Raw genomic sequence first — 24,593 nt, 5'->3', positions numbered from 1 at the left:
TATTTTGTCTCATTTTCCTCAGTGAATTTTAAGACAAAATTGGCATCATGTCAAAACCAGAGCTGTGGTTAAATCTGATCTGACTGAAGCATCCATGGCGCTGTGGAAATGGTCACCTCAGCTGAGACGCCTGAAGTTCCACTGCATGGGGTGGCTTCACAAGGGCCGGAGGAGACAATCACCTTGACTATGTTGAGTCAGTCTCCCGAGATACACGACCACAATGCCCAGGAGCCACCAGGACCAACACCACCAGGTGCGGAAGAGGCAGATTTTTCTTAAATAGCTGTAAACAGACAGTCTGGTTCCAAGTGGCGTGGGTAATACTGGGATGCCATGGAGTCCCGAGGAGCCAGGTTACTTTCTAAGAGAATCATCATCTCTGTTGCCTGCCTACTTGGGGAAAGTAGGAGGAATCAACAAGTTAACAGCTGGCTTAGGAAGGCCACAGGACAAAAGGAAAGATTACAAAGTTGAGATTCTGAACTTTCAGGCTTCCAAATACTTTATATTTAAGTAGGAACTGAGTTTGGAGGCACTGTCCATGCACAAATGCAATGTCATAAACAAGGTTCAGCAATAGCAATAATGCCAAAATTGCTGATCTTCTAGGCTAGCTTTCTCTTGTGAATAAGGACCCCCACATGATCAAACAGTCTTTGCCAAAGAAGGACTGGCAACAGGCCCAGAGCAGAGAGTCTGGAAAGCAAAGTGCTGAGCTCCGAGCAGTTGGACACCACAGTAAGTAGGCACATGGTAGTTTCCTCATCTAAGGGAGCACATAGAGCGGTTTCTGGAACACATACCCCTCCCCATGAGCTGGCCCTTTCCTGGGCTTGGCACCAGGGGCGCTTTCCCACCAAGACCACATTGTACAGCTAATGGCTAGGGGAAAGGATTTAACATGACGTTAACAGGAGAAAACAGACTTATCAGACAGACTGCTAAGAGCTGGCTGACAGCCAGGACCCAGGGCCAGCTGTAGCAGGCTTGCGCTTGGGAAATGCTAATAAGAAAAAGGGGAGTGTGGGGATGAGAAATGCAGTGTTTTGAAATTTAAACCCTAAAGGCAAAATAAAAATCCTCTTTCTACTGATGAGAAATCACCAAAAAAACCCACAACTTAAGTGGTGCCAATGTCTCCTATGTCCAGGCCATGGTTTAGAGACTGGTAACTTGTAATTTCCTGTGTCAACCAAAAAAAATGCTCTGGTTGGTTATACCTTATCTCAGAAATGACATGAAAGTAAAAACCCAAGCCTTGTTTGGGTGACAGGTAAACAAGACAATGACAAAGAAGGAGCTGCTCCCAAGGTCAGCCACGCATCAAAGAGGCCAAGCACATGATATTCAACCCAATCACCAGTCAACAGCCAGGCAGAAAAATGCATGTCACAAACAAGGGCAAAAATCATTTCTAGAAGGAACTGCTATTGGGATTCTCTCCCAAGATCAATTTCCACATTCTATAAACATGGATGGGTGTGTCCAATGTGCTTTGGAAATGAAAAGAAGCCCATAAGGTAAAACAGTATCTTTTGATGCTTCAAGGATTTCTCATGATACTGGCATCTCAGAATTCCCTACTGGTCCCCTAGTGACACCAGAAAAAGGATTCCAGAAATATTTCTAAGAGATTTCTCTGGGCACCCAAGCTTAATAAAGGAAAGTGCGAAAGGTTTTAGGGCTTAAAAAAATCCACATATTAAAGAAAAAGAGGGAGGGAGGGGTGGGGAGGGAAGGAGGAAGGGAGGAAGGAGGGAAGAAAAGCAGCCTATAAATAGAAAAGGCAGCCTCTGAGGATCAGGTTTTAAGGGAAAGAAAAAGAGAACAAATGTGGTTTTTGGCAACTGCAACGAAATATGATTGTCAGAAAATTCCACAATCAGACACCAGAATGTTTTCTGAAACATGGAGAGAGCAAAGACCAATGGACACTAGGTGTTTCTGCATAAACTTTGTTTCACGATGATCCCGGCACACAAACGTGGAACAAAATCCCTTGTTGGGTAACTTTCCTCAGTCACAAAGAGCAGAATTGGGCCAGGCATAGGGCATTACTGCAAAGAGAAGTTTTCACAGGTCCTCTGTGGGCGGGGCAGGGCGGGGAGAAGAACAGTTTTCTACAGGTTACTTTTACCCTGCCAGCCCCTGAGGCATGGGAATCTGAAACCTCTAGTCGTGCATCTTACACATGCCCTTTCTTTTTCTAACTCTAAGAAGGCCAAATAAGATTTACAGGTGGCTCTTCAGTTTCTTTAGGAAGGTTCTGGTATTAATCTATTCCCTAAATTCTTGGTCTAGTTATCAGCAAAGTAGAAAAAGGCAGCACAGCCTCTGCTAAAACACAGCAACAATTTTATCGGAACCAGGACGGAGATCTCTCCCTCTTTGTAAACAGAGTTGGCTATATAATATATATTTATATAATTCTTTTCTTAATGGAGATTTGATCCCAGCCTGGAGTGAGTGAGGTTGGGAATTGGGGTTTGGTTTATGAGAGTAACGTTGTCCTTTGTTTTCTCAATTCTCAGTCCAAAGGCTTGCACGCTGGAAAATTCCACATTAAAAGCCACCGGCAGGGAAAGGGCTCCAGAACAGATTATCTCTTCGCCCGCACGAAGTACAAGGCGTTTGTTTTTGGATAGTACTTCACATTCTGCTTCTTGTCCATGAGTCCCCCAAAGATGATGAGCTCACCCCGGCCTTGCACCACTGTATGCAGGCTGGTTTCGGGAGGCCCAACCACAGAACTGCTGTTAAATACTTTCCACTTGACTCGCCCCTTCTCCTTGGTGTCTTTAATGTCCAGCACGTACATCTGCATGGGCTTGCAGTTCATACTCTGGTACAAGGGTTTGCCAACGTTTAGGGACTGTGGAGGGTGGTGGCCCAGGCGCCGGGCAATGGGAGGTAAGGAATGTCCATCTCCTTGGGCAGGCCCTGGGCGGGGAACGGGCACTGTTTCTCCACTGCTCAGGTTCTGGCTCCCAGGGGAGCCTGGAGAAGATCCCAGAGGAGGACTTAGTGCTGCGGAGGCTGGGGGGCCTTTGGACGACATTGCTTTGATGGCTTCTAGGCTCCGACGCAGGGCACCTGGGGAAACGGCTCCTGCAAGGGCACTGGCCACGTGCGGCGGGGTATGCACACCATTTGTCTGTTCAGGAGGGTGTCTCAAACTTCCCCCAACTGTTCTGTTGTCCATACCATCCATATGACTGCTACTGGAAGCAGGTTTCGGATCCCAGTTCAGATCCATTGATCCTAATCTTAGATCTTTCTGATCTGGTAGTGACCCTCGTCGGGGGGCCAAAGAAAGTCCCATTTTTAGGTCATATCCTTCAGTGGTAGATGGAGTGCTAGGAGATACAGCCTGTACAGGGCTGTCCAAGGAAGAGCCGCCTACAGCTGCTGGTCCTGGAGATAAATTCCCACCATTGAGGATGGGAGAGCCATCTCCTCTGGCTGGGGAAAGGCTTCCTTCTCGGGAACTTGAGGGGGTCTGTCTTTGCGCTCTGGGCCTCAGTGTTCCCCAGCGGCCGTTAACACAGGGAGCTTCATCCATACTCCTTACCGGAGACTGAGAGCGGTATTCTCGAGGTTCGGGAACTAGGGCTGGAGGAGTGGCGCTGATAGGTGATGGGCGAGAGTTCAAACTGGGGCTGAGTGGGGCTCGCCCACTAGGAGCCTGGCTGAAGACCACCACGCACTGCCCTACCTGGAAGACAAAAAACCTGTGCTCAGTTCTGATCATTCATTTAACCATCAAACATTTTATCATGAGCATCTGGGATGTGCCATGTGTTTTGTAGGTACCTGAGATGTAGAGATGAAAAGAATGCAGTCTGCCCTCTAGGCTAGATGTGGGGATAGGCATGGGAACAATTTGTTGCTACAGGGAGACATGTGCTACCATTTGAATTATCTCTACAGAATAGGGGTAGAGTGGAGGAAGGAATCAAGTATTTGTTTGGGGGACCCTGGGGCAAGTTTTAGAGACAAAGAGATGCTTAAAGCTGGGGCTTAAAGGATAAGTGGGGCCCATGTTAAGTTTTTCCATCTAGTGGCTCATGTATGTGAGAAATACCCAAAAAGCTATGGTCAATGTCCACCTCTTTTGTGACATCAAGGGGTTTTCAATTTCCATACAAAGTTGCTTGGAAATCTGATGAGTTAATCTGGCTTTAGAGTTTAGGACCTCTCCTTCTGCTGGCCTGTCAGTTCCCTACTTACTCGGCAAGCTGGATGGCACCACAGTTCTGGGGCCCCATGGTCTTCATTTTCTACCTTGAGTGGTTGCCAGGCCCAGGGACCTGAGTGCATGTGCAACAACCAAGCATCCTTGAACAGCTGTAAGAAAAGCACCAACAACAGGACTCAGTTGTGGTACACGTTACAGAACACATACACACACAGAGCTGGAATCTCAAAGTTGTGCTGTCTGTCATAGAGTGCGTGAATTCTTCAGAAAGAATAGCAAAATCTCTAGCCATTCCTTCATTCACATATTACCACTGGCCTGGCACATGAAATTGTACTTGTGACCCCATGAATCAATTTTAAGTGGTTTTGAATTTTGCCTGTGGTTTTATGTGTGTGTGTGTGTATCTGTGTGTGTGTACACTGATGGAAAGGGTAGATAATACATATCCAGAATGTCTGAATCTGCATTCTTAAATAAATTCCATGTGAACTCTGGCCATTATCCGCCTGCTTTTCTGTCCCACCCCTCCTTGAAAAAATGACAGCAGCAAACCTTATAGCCCAAAGACTAAGTGGGAGTTAGGAAGACTTTAGATATGAATATTCAATAGACGAATGTCTCTGATGAAAAGCTTCCCCCTGCAAAAAGAGAGTGAAGAAAAAGGCCAGAAAATACAAAGGCTACATACCCAAAGTGGAAAAGGTATTTTCTAAATAAAAATGCTACAGAAATGGCCTTGTACACTTTTACAAGACGAGACAGGGGAAGCAAGTTTTGAATACTTAGCAGCATGTGCATGGGAACGCCATACCAGCAATACTCACAGCATTGGGACCGCCACACCCTCCAAGGATTAAAATAGTTGCATCATCTATGACAATCTGGGGAGAGGAAGAAATTTAAAATAAACCTACAAAGACACAGGCATCTGACCTCCTATACTTCAGTGGTAAATGAAAATAGTCTACTCAGCTCCCAAATGAGAGTATTCTATTTACCATAAGATCTCCATTACCCAAACCATGTCAATTCTGATCCTTGTAAACAAATTACTGATGATTCACCTGAATGGATTCTTTGTTGATCAAATATTATTAACATGAGAGTGCCAACCACATAAAATGCAGGGTTCTCTTGAAAAATAAAAAAGCAAAGTAAATGCTTTCAGGAGAGGCATAATATAAAGCCAACAAAAATAATTATAACCCATTAGAAGTTGAAAAATAAATACCAGCAAAAAAGAATGATAAATTCTCTTTGGCTTATGTATGTTGGCATCTTACCTGACTCCCTCCTCCCTCTCCTGTCCTAACTGAAAGATGCTACAGTGTTTGCTGAATAGTTATTTTAATTTCTGAGCACCTGAGATTGGCCACCTCGAGGATGAGGACTAGGGCCAGAGATGTTCGGCTTGGACCACGCCCACTGCTCGAGGTCAAGGACCCAGACATCGTTGCTCCTATAAGACAAGGACAAAAGAATGAAGCAGTTGGGAGCTCTCAGGGACCACAAGAACTGATATAAATGAAGTTACATTCATAAGGATGCCCCCCAAAAGTGCCATGCTCAGAGTTAGCACTCAACTATATTTTTCTTCCCCTCCTTTCCCTGGAAAGGAGACCTTCAAACCTTTGCTCTTTCCATTGACCCATAAGGCCTCATTTGAGTCATGTCTGTAGTCAAACAATAATACCTAAAGTAAGAGTTAATTAATTGGTGATAGCAGGAAATAGATACTAGTCATGATATAGTCTTTCAAAGGCAAAACCCACAAGGAAGAGAAAAAAATTATTCAAAAGGCAGTTCCATCATTGTCCAGGAGATAAAGATTTATTGACTTTGGCTACAAAAGGTAATTTCACCATGGCTAATGAAAGCTGCAGTTTTATCAAGGACAAATTGGCATCTCCAACCCTCAAGGGACCAGTATGGCAAGGACAGACTCCTAAATGGCAGTCTCTATTTTACGGTCCCCTCTCTATGGTCATTTATTCACACATAGGAACACAGGAGTAAGAGCTCCAATACCTAAAGCCCTAAACCCTCTCATCTGGAGGGTAGAGCTCACATTGCCTCCTCCACACTCTTTTAAAATAAGAAGATGGAAGGTACCCTAAGGGGGAACAGGGTTGGATCTGGAATGGTTTTATTGCTGACGGCTCATCAACTTCCATTTCAAAGCACAGGGGAAATGACCACTACTGCTGCTAATGCCAAAGCAGATACATAGTGATTCAGACAGACTGCTCTGGGTCTGGCCTGAGCTGGCCAGTTGTGGCCAGAGGTGGAGGACATTGGGCAGGGAGAACCACCTCACAGAGGATGTCAGGCTTGACACAGTTTTCTTGCTCCTACCCATTCCCTCAATCCATCCTATTTGGAGAGTGAACCATTTCCACCTGTCCTGTCAATCTACCTCTCTCCTTCTCTAAAGCCCCAAGGGTTACCAGCTGGGCCATAAAGGAGAAAAGGAAAAGTACTCTGCTTCTTGGAGGGTGGCCTTCTGTAGGCACAGGTAGAAACAGACAAGGTGGAGGCCCCATCAGAACTGGATCCCACTGAATTGAACCACATACCAAACAAAACAGAGATTCTACATAGCCCTGATTCTATGAAGCAAGTTTTTCAACTTATTGGTCTATGACTAGAATCAAAAAATGGAATACTAGGGCGTGAGGTAATTATTTGGATTAATTAGAACCATGTTCAGGAATACTGACCCTGACTAGTTTACTTTTCTGACCTAGTTTACTTTTCCAGGAGTATTTACGTTCAGGTTGATAGCGAGCAAACCAAATATACTTACATTTGCCGGGATCCTAGGGAGCCACCAAAGACAATCATTTTATCGTCTATCACACAAGAAGAATGGCCAGCCATGGGAGGTGGGCCATGGGTTGTCACAATGCAGTTCCACCTAATATAAAAAGACAGGAGGAAGCCAAGAAGTCAGCCCCTCTGCTTCTGGTCTTATGTGTTTAAGGTGGAAAACAGTAAGCAGGCATCCATTTAAAATGACAATCCTATCACCTTCAGTAGAGAAACTGTTAGGATAATAAATGGAGGATGGCACAAGGTATTTGTGCCTTTTCTACGAATCTGCTAACGTTATGTACACTTTCAACTTCTCAATGTGTATGGCTTGGAGGTAGAGTGATGAGAAAACAATGACAAGGGATTCCATTATGGTTCCTTAGCTGCTTCGGCCTAGTTTGCTGAAGGAACACCACCTGCTATTTCTTCCTAGAGGCCCGATCTGATCAGTAGCGGCTGCCAAGAGCCCTGTACTAAGTAGTCCATTACAAGGAACAGAGGTTACTGTCATTTAAAAAAGACAAGTTTGTAAAACAACTGGGAGTCAGTCTTGGGGACAAAGCAGGGAGTAAAGAATCATCTGGATTCATAGCACTCGTGGGGAATCAGTAGCCAAAGCTGAAGAGCTCTCTATTCTTCAACTGTCTCATTCATTTTTCTTGGAAGAGGAATAAATGTCTTCTACATTTTCTCTTTGGAATAAGCGTTCTTAACTTCAAGTTTTAAGGGGGTCCTGTAAACCCTCTGAAACTGCAGGCAAAATCTGTGCATATGTAAAAATTTTGTTTTTCTGGGAAAAGAGTCCAAAGCTTTCATCAAATTCTCAAAGAGATTCCTGGACACACAAAAAAAGATAAGGAATCCAAACATTTTAAATCTTCTACTCCAGATTGAAAGGATCTTATCTTTGTGGCTTACCAGTTTTTAGAGGGTGAGTAAGTATGTATTTCATCAAAGAACCTCTCTGGTTGGTGTAGGGGGTAAGGGCTTGGCCGTGTCCAACCACCAAACAGCACCAGCAGGTCCTTGTATACAACCAGAGTCGCGCCAGCTTTGGGGGAAGGATAGGACCCTGGGAGAAGTCAATAACAGCATGGTTAGGATTCAGGGCCTCACAAAAAGCCATAAGTAGGCTGTCTATAGATCACCTTTTCCTGGAAGAGTGGCAAAACAGGAACCAATACTACAAAGCATAAAGGAGAGGAGGAGACAAAACTGGGTTTGCAGGTCTGAGAGAAAACCATCACCAATTTATACGTCTTTTATAACTGAAGTAAAGAAACCTGAATTAGAGGAAAGTTACTTAGTCTCTCTCAGGCTTAGTTTGCTCACCTGAAATTAGGGATGAGAGTATATATCTCATAAGGTTGTTTTGAGTATTAAACAGTATATTCAAAGCACCTAGCACAGTGCCGGGCACATAGCAGGTACTCAATAAATGTTGACTCTCCTGTCCGTCCCTTCAATAAGCTTAACAGAGATCACAAAGGAAAGCATGTAAAGGATCCGGGGAGGAGTATATATAGAGGCTAGATACATCTTAAAAATAACTGCTAACAAACATAGATTAAAAAAAAAAAGGAGGCAGAATGCAGTTCTCATTTGTCCTATAAGTCAAATGTTAACATAGCGACCTTTGGGACCCTAGCTATGGGCCTCACTAGCACAATGGAAGCAGACTTTCAAGGCTTGATATGAAAGCATTCCAATGAAACTGCAGCCAAGAGTGGCTACTAAGGCCCTCCAGCCTGGACCTCTGAGCTATGATGACCAAATTTCAAAACAATAGAAATCTGGCTTATGCTGGAAAACTTTACGGCTAACAAATGTCCCACAGGAGCATCATTTTTCAGAGCTTCTTGTCCTTGAAACAATAGCTATTTCTCCCGATCCCTTACTCTACCTGCCACCTTTAGTTTGCTCAAGACCAAAGTAATTTGTCTCATCCAGTATCTACTAATACTGGAATATTAAAAATAATTTTTGTTGTTGTTAAAGCTATAGGATCTATTTTTCAAAGGAAATCTTAAGCAGAAAGAATCCCAGCAGTAGATTAACATGATAGCTGTTGAGGTGCTCCAATTTAAGTGGATAACTTGGCCTCCCCCTGCAGCAAGGGGTATGGGAACACAGGTTGAAAAGCCCTGCTCAGACTGCTTTAATGGTGTCGATTACACAGTCCTAAGGTTGAGAAGGTGGAGAAGAGGACTGTCTTCCCTGGGATGCAACTTAAGAGTAACAACATGAGGAAATTCCCTGGCAGTCTAGTGGTTAGGACTCTGTGCTCTCATTGCTGAGGGCCTGGGTTTAACTCCTGGTCAGGAAACTAAGATCCCACAAGCCGCGTGGTGTGGTAAAAAAAAAAAAAAAAAAAAAAAAAAAAAAAAAAAAAAAAAAAAGAGTAACAACATGATTTACTAGGAAGGTACCAGCACTCAGAATATAGAGTGAGCATCAGATATTTTGAATACTTTTCTAATAGAACACACATCAATCCAGACCAGGATCTGACCACAGAAACAAGTCTTCTCTAGGAATGGTTCTTGCTGAGACACTAGGTGAAGTATTCCATGAGTCAGTTCTTGCTATCTTCATTATCTCACAGGAATCACGACTAAGGGGGCTACTCATGATATGTTGTCTTTCATACAATCTCATGATTTCTGGTTAAAAACTTTTGCCCTCCTAGGCGGAAGCCTCCTAGCCCAACTAGAAAGCCTAACTAATACAACAGTCTAGTTAAAATGCTAGTGTTACCCCAAAATGATTTAATTTGTGAAATACCAAACAAAGCTTCAAGTTCTTGCCCCTACTTTGGAACTCCTAAGTACTGTGAAAAAGTTGGAAAAAGCTAATAAAATATGTAACAGATTTCAGCAGAGTAGTAGCTTAAAAACTTTCCAGACTAAAATTTGGATTTGAATTTGAGATACTGGAAATCCCGGCTTTTAAATTGAGTGTATAAAGTGAAGAAGCAGAGAATTCCCTGGTGGTCCAGTGGTTAGGATTCCGTGCTTTCACTGCCAAGAGCCCAGGTTCTATCCCTGGTCAGAGAACTAAGATCCCGCAAGCTGCGAGGTGCACCCTCCCCCCACAAAAAAGTGAAGCAGCATACCAAGGTTCTCCCAATAAGCAAAACATGGAAACAAACAAAAATAGGATTTTTAACTTAAAATGAGCAGTTTGTATCAAAGAAGTTTAAGTGCATATGCTTTGAATCAGAAATTCCATTTCTAGGGATTAATCTAACAAGATAGCTGGGCAAATGAAAAAAGAAAAGATACAAGGATGCTTATTTGCAGTGTTTAAATAGATCAAGGAATATCCATATAAAAGAGTGGTTGTGAAAATTAAATGACTTATATCACATAATGCATGTAGGACAGTGACTGGTATTGTTATTATCATTGCTAAAGCAAATTAATACGACGTTAATACCAAGTCAATTGGCCACAGACATCTGATAGTACTGCTTTCTACATGGCACAAAGTTTATGAGAACAGAACTGAACTGGTGGACATATTTAACTACTACAATATGATTAGAGTATTCCTGGCAGAATAACTATTTAGCTCAAGAAGGTACAATAGAAATGAAATTGTAACTGATGCTACATGATATGAAAGGGAGGTCATCCCAAGTCCCAGAAAGGCAACTCAAATATACTGAATTATGATTTGGAAACAAAAACCAATGGTTAACATGATAAGACTAGTTAGGGTTTGCTCCTTCATGTGTACTATGTATTTCCTATAATATCTTTTGAAATAAATTACCAATACTTTATGAGGCAAGGCAAACCAATGTTTACCACTGCTGGGTGTAAAGAGATTACAAATGTAGTATAAGAATACATACCTCTTAAGGGGAAAAACTAGTCATAGAATCAAAAAGAGTGTTTGTAAAACATAACAATATGTAAAATCAAACCCAAGTAAAGACTATACTTTAGACCTGCATGCCCAACATAGTCACCATTTAGCCACATGTGCTAGTGACTATTGAATTGGAAAGTACAGATACACAACATTTCCATCATTACAGAGACAGTACTACTTTAGACAAAAGATTTTAACTTTATAAATTCTATGCCTATGTTTACAGGGTATGGGGAAGGTGGTAGAGATGGATGGGTGACCTGACTGACTTTTAAGAGAAATTACAATTACTGCTACTTAAAACTATTACTGGGACTTCCCTGGTGGCGCAGTGGTTAAGAATTCGCCTGTCAATGCAAGGGACACGGGTTCGAGCCCTGGTGCGGGAAGACCCCACATGCCGCAGAGCAACTAAGCCCGTGCGCCACAACTGCTGAGCCCATGTGCCACAGCTACTGAAGCCCACGTGCCACAACTACTGAAGCCCGCATGCCACAACTACTGAAGCCCACGCGCCTAGAGCCTGTGCTCTGCAACAAGAGAAGCCACTGCAATGAGAAGACCGTGCACCACAATGAAGAGTAGCCCCCACTCGCTGCAACTAGAGAAAGCCTGCGTGCAGCAACGAAGACCCAACGCAGACAAAAATAAAATTAATTAATTAATAAAAAATAAAGTTAAAAGACTTTAAAAAAAAACCCTATTACTACTGCTACTAATGATAATGACTAATATTTACTGAGCATTTATTATATGCTAAGCACATTTCTAAGTACTCTGCATGTATTAAGTAACTTAATCCTTCCAAAACTCTAGTTTTACCTCCATTTTATGTTTTTTTTTTTTTTTTTGCCGTACCACACAACATGTGGGATCTTAGTTCCCAGACCAGGGATCAAACCCGTGCCCCCTGCAGTGGAAGTGTGGAGTCTTAACCACTGGACCACCAGGGAAGTTCCTTTATTTCCATTTTACAGATGAGAATACCGAGGCATGGCTTATACTCATTCTCTAGATTGTTCTTCATGCACACAGATACATTCCTTCTGAGTAGTTACCACAAACAAGTCAGGCACCTCAAAAGGTCTGAGTGTTTCAAAGCTGAAAAAGTTCTTTCCTAAATCTTTTTTTTTAAGTTCCTTTGTATTAAAAAATTTTTTTTAATTGAAATATAGTTGATTTACAACCTAAATCTTAATTAATTAAAGCCGCAGACCTAGAACAGACAGAGAGATAAGTAAACTGAACAGAAGGCTATTCTTAGGATCTCTTTTTCTCCACAAGGCTCTGGGTCACACTCTACCTCTAATATAGACAGGACCCTTTATTTGTTCTCCAGGCTCTCCAAAGAAAGGTAAACTGGGACCAGTGACAATGATACATCAATCCTTAAGGATTATCTTAAATAAGGGCTTTCCGAAATGACTTCTCAAATATCTTGACCTTTAAGAAAGCCAAAAAATTTCCCTCTACTTCTTATCCAAAGAAGTAGGAGAATCCCCTCATCCAAAATTTCCAAGGTCTGTTTTATGTCACATATGGAAGCTTTAATTTCAGCATCATACTATCTTGACAGCTATATAGAGTCATACCGAAAAGTTAAATTGTGCTTCTCCAGCTCAATTTATAAGGAAAGTGGGGGGAAAATTACCCTACAAGAACAAATGAAGCAGGGGGGAGGGAGGGCACAGAATTCAACATACAACCTCTGTACAGTTGGTTCAGCAACAAGAGGTCAAAGATACTGGTGTGTCAAATTTTCTGTGACCCAATCATGCACGTAATGCTTACATTATTTGTTGCAAATCGGATACTTTAAAATTCTTGTTACTTGAAGAAATCAATGTTGTAAAGCCTTTGCCAAGAGCCCCTAATTTTATCATTTTTAAAATTTACATATTTCCTATTTTGAATTTGTTTAAAGCAAAGGGTCTTCAATTCCCCTCCCAATTATCTTAATGCAAGGTCCACAAATGAAATAATGAAATGAATTAAATTTATGGTGAGATCAGAGACTGCAGAGGTCAATGAATTTTGGCAATTTCTATATCTTAAAGAATAAACAGTCTATTTATCCGAGTTCTGGAAAGCAAACAATATCTTTACCAGAATTCTTAGAAAAACAAGAAAACTCATTTTCAAATTACATACCTTTATTTGCTGTTTTAAAGTTCCAAGAAAAGCAAGCTATTTAAAGAGTAGTATTTACAAACTTTATTAAAAAACAAACAAACAAACAAACAAAATGAGCATACATTATTGGGCAAGGAAAGTAACTTTTATATGGACTATCCCTAGATAAAATATCAGGTCCTAAACTTTGAAGAACTGCACCTATGTGCAAGCAATTCATTCCATGCAGTAGCTAGACTGATATCACATGGTTGTTTAACACACCCACCTATGACATTAGAGAGGGAATAAGTTACTGGAAATCTTGTACAGTATACGGCAGTCTGACAACAGAAGACCTTCCACAGTTAAAAGGCCCATCATCATCATGGTGACATATGATGAAATAAATACCTTTCCTTCAAGAAAACTTATAAATGGAGGTTTTCTACTCATTAGGACCTTTCTCGGCCTGCCTTCAAAATATGAGGTCACTGAGGCTCTAGACAGTCTAAATATCATTGTATCACAGAAGTGGAGTTAGAAAGGGTGTCACTCCCAAGTCGGTTCTCATCGAGCACCACAGGACCAAATATGCCCACGTCAAACTTGGACAGACATGTTACTTAAGCCCGTTCCTCCCAGAGCTGATGGTTATCCTCACAGGCTTCTTTCCCCAAACACCAAAGGCCTCTTATCACACAGCAGATATGATCGATGGAGCAAGTTTCAAAACAAGGCACAAGCCAAAAAGGCATCTGTGGGAAACTGGATAATCAGATAGGCACCCTATACACAGAACTAACATTCCCTAAAATCGTTAATTGGCTCACATGTTTCCCAAGATTCCTATGAAATCAGAAGAAATTTTCACATATGAAAGACAGTGGCAGAATTACAAGGCACTCTCGTTTACTTTTGCAAAGACGATGGTAAAACAGTAAAGCAATGCCAAATTCTGGTTTGGTTTCTATGCCACTTTCCCACAACTGTAGTGTCTACTCATGTAGACCCTAGCACTAGAAGAGAAGCGCGATTGTTTGATACAAGATAAAACAAGCACTCATTCTAATTGGGGGTGCCTGTATTTTATGCATGACTAAAAAGTTACTTTTACTTCTCCATACTGTGAGCATTATTTATTAATATTATTGGTTTACTACTCAGATGTTATAGTTACCATTCCCCTAGAGCTGTAGTTCTGAAACTTCAGTTGTATCAGAAGTAGCTGAAGGACTTGTTACAACACAGATTGCTGGGACCCATTTCTGAGTTTCCTATTTAGTAGGTATGGGGTAGGGTCCATGAAGTTGCATTTCTAACAAGTTCCCAGGTGATGCTGATGTTTGGGGACTAGACTTTGAGAACCATGTTGCAGAGAGTTAAATAATCCTTGGGTGAACCTGTTAGAAAATGCTCGAAGATGACATTAAAAGGGCATGTGGTCAGCCTTTTGACTTTTTCCCCAGTTTATATGATTTTCCTTAACACTGAATCTATCCAGACTTTTTCTGTGCATACACTCTGTTTATGACTATATGAACATGGGTCCAAAGTGGGTTTTCCCTGCCAAGTGCTTTGATTAAAGGGGTGCTGAAAGGAACTACCTTAACATTTTCAATACACAAATATTTCCTTGGTCATCCTCATCTACATGTTACTGAACCTACACTCTGCAAAATAAATAAATGGAAAAAAACTGTTCCACCTACTGCTTTCAGACAAGTCACTTTAAGACTTATTTACAGCAACATAAGTGACTTGCTAATAGTTCTCCATGACTCTGAAAATAGAAAGATCTAATACTAGGAATTAGGTACTTATAAGAGGTAAAGTTTGAAAACAAGAAAACTATGAGCATGAAAAATTTTACCATGGGAGACTCACTAGCATGCCAATTAATCCAGAAGAAAAGTACTGGACAAAAAAATCTCCACTTCGCTCATGGAATTACAGAATGCTTTGGTGTGTGATTTGCTTTTTTAAAAAGGGGGTCTAAATTGCTTCTTAACTGCAAGTCAAAAACTTTTCCCTGGATGCTTTCAAATAATTTTATTTTGTAGTAATGATGCCAAAGGGGACATTAAAGAATGAATAATGGGACTGAGGTTTCAGGTCATACTCTCCATCTCATATGAACAACTCTTCACACGCACTCACTTTCTCAGGGTAGGTCCAATGAAAGGCATTCACTCGCAGCTCCAAATGAGGTACACTCGTCCATCCCACACAAAACTGGCCTTGAGGGCAAAATAAGACCAGATAGACCAGATTAACCAACAACCCTACCTCACAGTTTCTCTTCTGTGGGTACTTTTCTGTGGTAGTGAGGAGCCTGAGTTGGTGTGTGTGTGTGGGGAGGGAGTAGGAGGAGATGAATTTTGCTGATAGGACCCAAGCTGGGTCTTGGGAAGTGGACCAAGCCCTTGGTGTGACAGAGCTGTCATTATGGTAGTGTGTGAAGTGACTGACCTTGATAGCAAGAGTCGGAGGTCAAGAGAAGAATAATTTGGAGAGGTATTTCCCAGAACACCACATTAGCATCTGAAATCAGAAAACCTACAGGGCACAAGAAGATAGGCTGGCACTTATAACTTAGGAGGGAAGAGACCCTTTAAAGAAAAGCTACTGGAGTTATAATTTAACTGCTTACATCTCTAAACTGGTTTGATTTTATAGGTAATACTTTGCAATCAGAACAAGAAAAGCATGTTTCATGGTTTTATGATTTGAGGAAGGGGGAGACAAAAGGAAAACTGAGAAGAACACAATTCATGAGTATAAAGTCTGTCTTGGGCACTGTAAACACCTTGAAGAATAATAACTATTCAGAATGGTCTCCAAAGTATGCAGCCAGGACCACAGAGGTTCTATCTGGAACAGATATCACTTTCTCTTCAGCTAATGAAAATGTTTCCAATTTAACTTCAACGTGGCCAATAATAATTACGTTGAGTCTCCTCAATTATTTACATGCCCAGGGAAGATACAAAACTATAATGCCTATTTTTAAAGAACAAAGGTAGGAGATAAATATAAAGTTACTCTTTGGCAAAGTCACTACAGAACCCCTAAACTCCTGCTTTCCAAGACTTGATTTTAGCCAGCTGTGCTCTTTAATTCTAAAATAGGGACTTAAGTTAGTCACCATGGACATGGTACTGGATGCAAAAGAACTAAGTTCTTCTAGACATGGTTTTCTTCCAGACCAGCACATTCCTTCCCATGCTGGGCTAAAGACCCTCCTAGGGGAGGGAGGGGTGAATGGAGAGGGACATCCTTTATCTAACCTCAATCTGAGCATTTAGTACACTGCTGAAATTATCCATTTAGAATCTCCCAATAAGATTATATTATTATATTATCCTAGAGAACAGGAACTATTTCTCATGAAAATGTTTGCAGAACTGAACCCATCCAAGGAAGCCAAATGGTTATGGATCCCTTGTGGGCTGGGATGAGACCTGGCTCCAGTTAATCACAACCTACCCTGGAGGTATCAGTGTGCCTTTCAGCAGGGGAAAGGCCAAACACTTCTTTAGGTGTTCCCCTCACACTCCAATTTTTTTTTTTTTTTCCTTTTCCTATTTTTTTCCTCAGTTGCAACATGGTCAGAAAGTTACTGATTGATATCAAAACAACTCACTAATATTAGACAAAGCTTGTCTGGATCTCAGGCTTCAGGGCACACATTTTCATTATTACAATTATACCCATATCTTTAAAAACATCACTCCCTGGGTCATTTACAGAACATCCAAAACAAGAGGAACTTTTGTAATGGGCATGAGAAACTTTTAGATCCTGTATAACTATATAGGCCATAGGCATGAACAAAAAGAAATTCCCCGTTGGCACTGTTTTCTCTTCTAAACAAACCCACATGAAAGACCACTTGATAAATAGGGCAGCACTTATCAGTTGAAAACTAACAACATGAAAACCAGTAACAGTTCCTTGTTACCATTTTAAGTAGTCTTCTGATTCAATTTCTGGGGAAGGAGATGAGGTCCAGAGTCTGAGTTTAATCTGGTAATTTGTTAATTGCAGTTCTCAGGGTGGTGGGGGTGCCCCCGGGGTGCCCTTTTAAGTGGCTCTGTTTAGAAGTGAAAACAATGTTACTAGTCATAAAGTTTCTGGCCTGGTAACAAAACAGGAAAATCCTAGTCAGGCAGGAGAGAAGTAAACTGAAATATGGTATAACCTTATTTATTCTCTTCCTTAGAGGACTAAAGTTTACCCAGATTTGTGCTATGCAAATTTCCCCACTCTTCTCTCCACCAGGAGAGAATCTGTACCCACCTTAGAAAAGCATGTATTCTGGAAAAATCCCAGGATCTGAACTTTATAAATAAACAGAAAGGATTCCTTCCTTTCCTAGGGGAACCCACTGGCTCTGCTCTCATTCACATCTCCCGAGACCACCACAGATCCAGGCTGTTCCAGGATTGCATAGGGCTAGAGGAGACAAGGAGAAACCACCAACTCATAAAGAAGATTAACCAGGAACGGGGTCCATGAAGCAGGAAGGAGCTAACTCAACAAAGAATTAAAAGTAGTCACTTAAGTAACATCCTATGCCTTCCTCATAGCGATTACTGCTATGGTATCTGGGCCCTGGGTGCCTTCCTACTATGAAAACAAAAAAATAGAGATGGAGATTCAAATATGTCAGAGTTATTTTAAGCAAAATCACATAATCTTAATAAAAACAACTAGTCTTAAAAATAAATTGTAACAGGGAATTCTGTGGCAGTCCAGTGGTTAGGACTTGGCGCTTTCACTGCCAGGGCCCGGGTTAGATCCCTGGTTGGGGAACTAAGATCTCGCAAGCCACACCGCGGGGCCAAAAAAAAAAAAAAGGTAACAAATTGTGAACAGAATCCTATTTCATTAGTTTACTACTTTTCTCCTCATACATCATATTTCCTTTAAAAACCTATCCATCCATATAAGTTCTGGCTCTATATACATTTTATAACTTATTTAAACACCTCCATCTACTTTCTTGCACCACCAGTTATTTTCTTCTTAGTTCTTTATATTTTCTTTGTATTGATTTGTTTATTGTCTTATAGATCTTGCTGCTTGTTCACATCTATATCTGCAGTACTTAGAACAGCACTGGGCATAAATACTCAATAAATAAAGGCATGAAAATGAACAAACAAAGGAATGAATGCACTTTGCAAGCTTTGGGAACTCGAGGATAACTTATGACCATTCTCTACACTCCTTGGCTAGGACTTCAGTATATATATAAAGGTGTATTGTATATAATCTGAACAAAAACTATGAAATGTAGGTATTACCATGTCTACCTTATAGGTGAGGCAAATGAAATGTTAAACAACCTGTCTAAGGTCATCCAGTTACTAAGCAACCTTAGCCTGAAGAGATCAGATGCAAACCTGTGTGTGCTCGGCACAAAAACCATGCTCTTAATGGTACTACCACCAACTAGCCTTCCTCCCATCACTTTAGGTCATGAGGCCCTAATGATGAGTGTACCTTTAATTACTAGCTGAGTGGTCTTTTCTCTTCAAACCTCTAAAATACTTAGTTATATCATCATATCCTCCTACTTAGAGCAAGACTAAGTGAGGAGAGAACTCTCTGGGTACTTAGTGTGTCTAGAATATTTTTATTTATTTATTTATTTTTGGCTGCGTTGGGTCTTTGTTGCTGCACGTGGGCTTTCCCTAGTTGAGGCAGGCGGGGGCTACTCTTCGTTGTGGTGCGCAGGCTTCTCATTGCGGTGGCTTCTCCTGTTGCGGAGCACGGGCTCTAGGCGCGTGGGCTTCAGTAGTTGTGGTGCACGGGCTCAGTAGCTGTGGCTCGTGGGCTCTAGAGCTCAGGCTCAGTAGTTGTGGCGCTCAGGCTTAGTTGCTCCGTGGCACGTGGGATCCTCCCGGACCAGGGCTCGAACCCGTGTCCCCTGCATTGGCAAGCGGGTTCTTAACCACTGCGCCACCAGGGAAGCCCCCTAGAATATTCTTTAAAGTTGACAAGTAGGTCTTAAGTAAGAAATGAGTGCATATGTCCACAAACAAATTTATGTAAGAATGTTGACTGCAGCTATATTCAAAGTGGAAATAACCCAAGTATCCATGAACAGGAGAATGGGTTAAAAAAAAAGTGGTATATTCATGTTATGGAATACTCACAGCAATGAAAAGGAATAAACCACTGATAGATGCAACCACATGGATGAATCTTAAAAAAAACCCAAGATGAATCTCAAAAAAATCTCTTGGAAGTCAGAACAGTGGTTACCTCTGTGGGGAGTGGTACTGACAGGAAAGGGGCACAAGGGAGCTTTCTGAAGTGATAGCAGTATTTTGTATCTTGATCTAGGTGATCATCACATGGCTGTATACATATGTAAAAAAGTCTTTGAGTTATACACTTAAGATTTGTTCATTTTCCTATATGTAAACTGTCTTAATAAATTTATTGTTAAGAAAGAAAAAATGGCTAATGCCAAAGCTAATGTTAAACCATGTTACACTGTTGTCACATGGCATCACCCACTACTCTCACCAGTAAACAGAAATACCAGCAATCCATCGTCAGAATTAAAATTCATTATGTGAGGTCTTTAAGAACACATCCCTCATTTAATATCTAACCACTCTATAACTCATATATACGTATAAATCAAAGAGCAACAAACATTTCAAGACTGGGCAATGGGATTTCAGAAAGCTTACTAAAATGGGAAGAGAAAGCAAGAAAGGAACACAGTGTAAACGCCAACAAACCACATGTAAAATCCATAGCCCATAATCACTTTCAAGAGAACTATGGAAAAGAGAAAATAATCAGGGGTACTACTTGTTTGATAAGTAGAGTCAATTAAAGTATAGTTCAAGAGTTCATCTCCCAAAGAAGAGATGAGAGGTAGCTTCTGAGCTTTGAAAGGATAAAGTAGTTTCCCAGAATTCAGGCTGATATTCTTAAGTTAATAAATGACCAAGCACAACTCTCACCCACCTGGGAAGAGCACCCTGTAGATTCTTTACAAAATCTCCTCAAGGTTAAGAGAGTTGGAAAACTTGAGAAACTGGCCTGATCCTGGATTGTAAACAGCCAAACAACGTGCACTGGGCACGAGTTGGTACACTGTACTGCTGAGTGTACTAGAAACCAACAGGGTCATTCATGGGGAAGGAGAAGTTAGAAATAACACAAGGACAATACCTTTTGTGTTCCCCCATACAGCACTAGCTTTCTAAAATTTCATTCAGGACACAACATTAATAAATCATACAAAATGAAGTTTATTGTGGTCATAAAACATGAAGTGCTCTTGCCTGGGGTGGGGTGTGGGGTAGGGAATTATGTGGATACCTGACAATAAACAGAAACACTAGATGGTCTGAGAGTTTTACTGCACAAGGAATCCAAGAGCAACCAAAAATTGCTTGTCAAGATAGTAGGCAGACATGAACACACGTGTAGATATGAAAGCTCAGAATTCTAAGGAAAGTCACTGCTTATTCTCAATGACACTCTGAACTTCTATCTAAAATAAGAAAAAAAAAATTAGAAGGTTTTAAGAAAGGACAGGAAAGGCTCATGAGTTGGACCAAATGAATAAAGTTAAAGGATATAGAATTTCCAACATGGAAGAGATAAACTAAGGACAGATTTTAATACATTTTGGTAATCAATACATCTGGTAATCAAGAAAAGATCTGTAGGTAAGAACGAATTGGGACTTCTCCTTCACAAAGAAAATACTAAAACACTGAGATCAGTGATTTGCTTTTAAGACAGAGAAGAGAAGCTTGAAGTGTATTTGAAAGGCATGCGACAGTGTCCTCTTGCTACACAGTCCAATATTTACCAGTTGATAAGCATCCATTTCTCCCCCTTCTCCATAGACAGGTATTCTCAGAACACATTTACATATAATGGTGATTTAAAAAAAAATGTACAAAGTGTTTAGATGCAAAACAACGCTAAAAAGCAGAATCTAATGCCTGTAAGTACACTAATACATTTCATTCTAAAAAAATTCCACATCCAGCTATTTCAATGTCAGCATTGACATTTGGGACCTAAGGCAAGGGAAGGACTGGGTGATCTTCTCCAGAACAGATTTTTCTGTCAGCTGTTTTGGTTATACCTGGTGCCAGGTATCAGTCCCAGACTCCCTTCTTTCCGGGTGATATTACCACAGGCTCAGGAAAGGGCAGTAGAAAACCTAAGAGTAAGCTTTTCCACTAGACACAGAACAGAAAGCTTCATCAATGGATCCAAGAACCCTATGAGTATCATTTTTAAGGTATCATTTACACAGAAGAGAAACAGTGACACTCTGGGCAGTTATTTCTGGATAGTTCCAGCACTTTTCAGCTTCTGAGGATATTCTGGCCTTCCTATAAACATCTGATATGACCAATACTCTTTCTTTTTCCTGCCCCTGACTCCAAAAGTAGACTTTCTGCAGGATTACTCAGTGATTTTGTAAGATGTGATTTTTCTCTTGGGGAATGGTCCTAAGGAAACAAAATTATTTCCAACAGAGCTTCTGACTCTGGATAGCTGGAAGGATCTTGATTGGGTTAAGTCATAATAAAAGAGAGATTCTGTCTTCAGCATCCTCCTGCTTCCCACCAAAAAATTTAAAATGGCAAATCATGTTGATACTTTAAAATTCTCTAAGCTGCGAAAAGGTTTCTTTGCTGACATACCCTCTGCTCATCATTCTTTCCTGACTCTGATGATAGACATAATGGCCAGATAGCTTAGTTATTCCCCCTCAAATTGAATGTCTAGGACCAAGGGCAACTATAAATAAAGAAAAGAGAATCACAGGAAAATAAACTTTAAAAAAGAATTTTAAAAGGAGGGGAAAAAAAAGAATAATTATTATAGTGGAGAAATCTAATAAACACTATCTCAGCCAGGTGATAAGGTTGACATCAACAGTGATAAATCATGTTGACAGTATGTACCCTTGATGGGATGTGATGAAAAGGGCACTATATACCACGATGGTCTTTGTCCCCCAAATCCATAACTCTAGTCTAACCATACGAAAAACATCAGACAAACCACAACTGAATGACAGTCCACAAAATACCCCTAAAACCGTCAAGATCAACAAACAAGGAAGTCTGGGAAACTGTCATAGCCAAGAGGAACCTAAGGAGACATGAAGACTAAATGTAATGTGTCCTGGATGAGATCTTGGAACAGAAAAAGGACATCAGAATAAAAAAATAAGGAAATGTGAATAAAGTATGGACTTTAGTTAATAATAATGTATCAATATTGGTTCACTAATTGTCATAAATGTACTATTATGACTAGATGTTAACACAGAAAACTGGTTGTGGGAACTCTGTTCTATTCTAAAATTTAAAAGTCCATTTAAAAAGTAAAATTGATAATGTGAAACTAGCAAACTATAGAATAAAATAAAACTACTCACAGCATGTCATAGTAGAAAAAAACAGACTTTAGAGACAAAATCTTGCGTTTCAATCACTGCTCCGTCACTTATTGGCTGTGTGATCTTAGGTAAATTATTAGGTGATTCTCTGAGCTTCAGTTTCCTCACCTGCAAAATGGGGATAATAGCAGTGCCAACCTAGTTGGGTTGGTTTGAAAGTTAGGTAGTATGTATGAAGAGTCTGGGGCAACCAACACCCAAAACCTTTCTCCATAATCATTTCCTCAGAAAGTAGGTTATTCCTAACTAGGGTAACAGGTAGCTAGTTCTACAAAGAAGCAGCTAAGAGAGCACAGAGCGGCCATTCTTAACAACAGTTAGGGAGTCCAGTTTGGCACACACCCACCTAATAGACTGTGACAACAAAGTGAGGTCACAGTTTGCACAATAAGAAAGCAAGAAGATTTCGCAGCGATCCAGGGTTTCCAAATTTAGCTAGGTTTAGAATCAACTGGGACATTTTCTTTTTTAAAATGCAGATCCACCACTCTATCCCCAATCCCTTGAGAACAGGTGAGTGACTGTTATGAGGCTGAGGAATCTATATTTTTAGTAAGTTTTCCAGGTGATTTGCTGTGTAGTTTTAGGAACAGTGGACTTATCTTTTCCTCTTTATACAGTGAAGGAAATCAAGGCCCAGAAAATGCAGACGTGATTAACTTCAAAAGCAAGTAGCTCAGAAGTAGCAAGGCCAAGATTAGAACAGGCATCTAGTACGTGTATCTCGGACCTTGATATGTTTTTCTAAAACAAAGGGCCTGAACCACAACCCATCACTTGGAACTCCACGCGTGACTAAAAGGGAAGAAACTAGAAAGGGGAAAAAAAAAATCCTTGGGAAAGAAGATTCTATGGGGAGAATGTGGTAGGAAAATCAACTGTGCTCCAGGACTAGAGTTGACAGGCTAAGCTTTAAATCTTTACCTAACATTTATAGGCTCTCCCAAAATTTATAGACTCTCATAACTATGGAGAGTTTTAAAACTGAAATTTGTTCCCCTTTTGTAAATGGGTGTGAGCTAATGTTTAATAAGTTTTAAAAATCAGAACAACAGTCCAATATTAAATGTAAAAATTTCTACTTGAAAATTTCTACCTTGATTTAAAGTAACCAAAAAAGGCTGTGACTTATGACATTATATATTAAACAGATACCAAAATTAGCCTCGGTTTGAATAAAGGGTATTTTAGAAAGAGTGGTTCAAACATTAGTCTTTTGAAGTACCTGTCCTAAGAACTGCTCATTTGCTTTGGGAAGTGAACACAGGCTGAGTCAAACAAAACTGACTAAGAGTGAAGGTGTTACCTTAGTACAATACCGAAAGTCGAAACATTCAACTTCCTAGAACCGCCTGGCAAAGACTACAATGAATATAACTGTACATTCATAATCACCAGCCAGGATTCCCAAGGGCTTCTGTTCTGTTCCATTCTTAATTATTTTATCTGAGTGATGAAGCAATCAGTAGAGAACTTCCACCAGTTCCCACATCTACCCATCCACCAGCATCCGTAACCTGATATTCCTTCTTGTTCCTTTGGATAAAGGGTCAATGTTCCTATCCACAGTCAAGCCCTCCACCTGTATAGTAGATTCTGCCTTTGTCACTATTTGAAGACACTGTCCTAGCAATTAATTCTTCCTCTTGATCCAAATCAATTCCTCCCTCTAGAAGATCATTCCCATCAGCAAATAAACATGCTGTATCTGCCATCTTAAAAAAAAAAAAACAACTCTCAATTCTACATTCATCTCTACTTAGCACCTCACTTCCCTGCTCTCCTTTATAGTAACACTCTTTTAAAAAAATTAATGTATTGTTCATACTTACTATCTTCAACTCCTCTCTTTCCATTCTCTTAAAACCATTCCAAGTAGGCTTCATCCTTACCTCTCATTGAAAATACTCTTTATTAAATTCATAGTCAGTTCTCAGTCATTATATGACTTGACCTCTTAGCTGCATATGACATGGTTGACTATTTCCTCCTCTTCTGGAAACACGTGCAAGTATGGTAGCTTCCAAGATGCCACATTCCCCTGGTTTTCTCATACCACTGCCCCCCCTCCCCCGCAACCTTGCTCTTTTTCTAGTGTTTTGTCATTTCCCCCTCCTC

General features: G+C 40.7%; 1 protein-coding gene across 1 annotated transcript in view; it reads right to left on the bottom strand.

The window, feature by feature from the left end:
- Positions 1-1,926: 1,926 nt before the first annotated feature.
- The window catches only part of FBXO42 (F-box protein 42), an 84,470-nt gene continuing 61,803 nt past the window's right edge, over positions 1,927-24,593 (bottom strand). The window contains exons 5-10 of the mRNA XM_061187068.1: positions 7,937-8,090; positions 7,011-7,121; positions 5,567-5,663; positions 5,029-5,085; positions 4,234-4,350; positions 1,927-3,718 (exon numbers count right to left, since the gene is read on the bottom strand). Coding sequence (XP_061043051.1) covers positions 2,603-3,718; positions 4,234-4,350; positions 5,029-5,085; positions 5,567-5,663; positions 7,011-7,121; positions 7,937-8,090 — 1,652 coding nt within the window. The 3' untranslated portion in view covers positions 1,927-2,602. The remainder of the gene's footprint in view (positions 3,719-4,233; positions 4,351-5,028; positions 5,086-5,566; positions 5,664-7,010; positions 7,122-7,936; positions 8,091-24,593) is intronic.

The sequence above is a fragment of the Eubalaena glacialis genome, chromosome 3 (genome assembly GCF_028564815.1).
Source record: "Eubalaena glacialis isolate mEubGla1 chromosome 3, mEubGla1.1.hap2.+ XY, whole genome shotgun sequence".
NCBI classification, from domain to species: Eukaryota; Metazoa; Chordata; class Mammalia; order Artiodactyla; family Balaenidae; genus Eubalaena; species Eubalaena glacialis.
The sequence above is the reverse complement of the archived record's forward strand: the minus strand, read 5'-3'. Positions and strand labels throughout refer to the sequence as shown.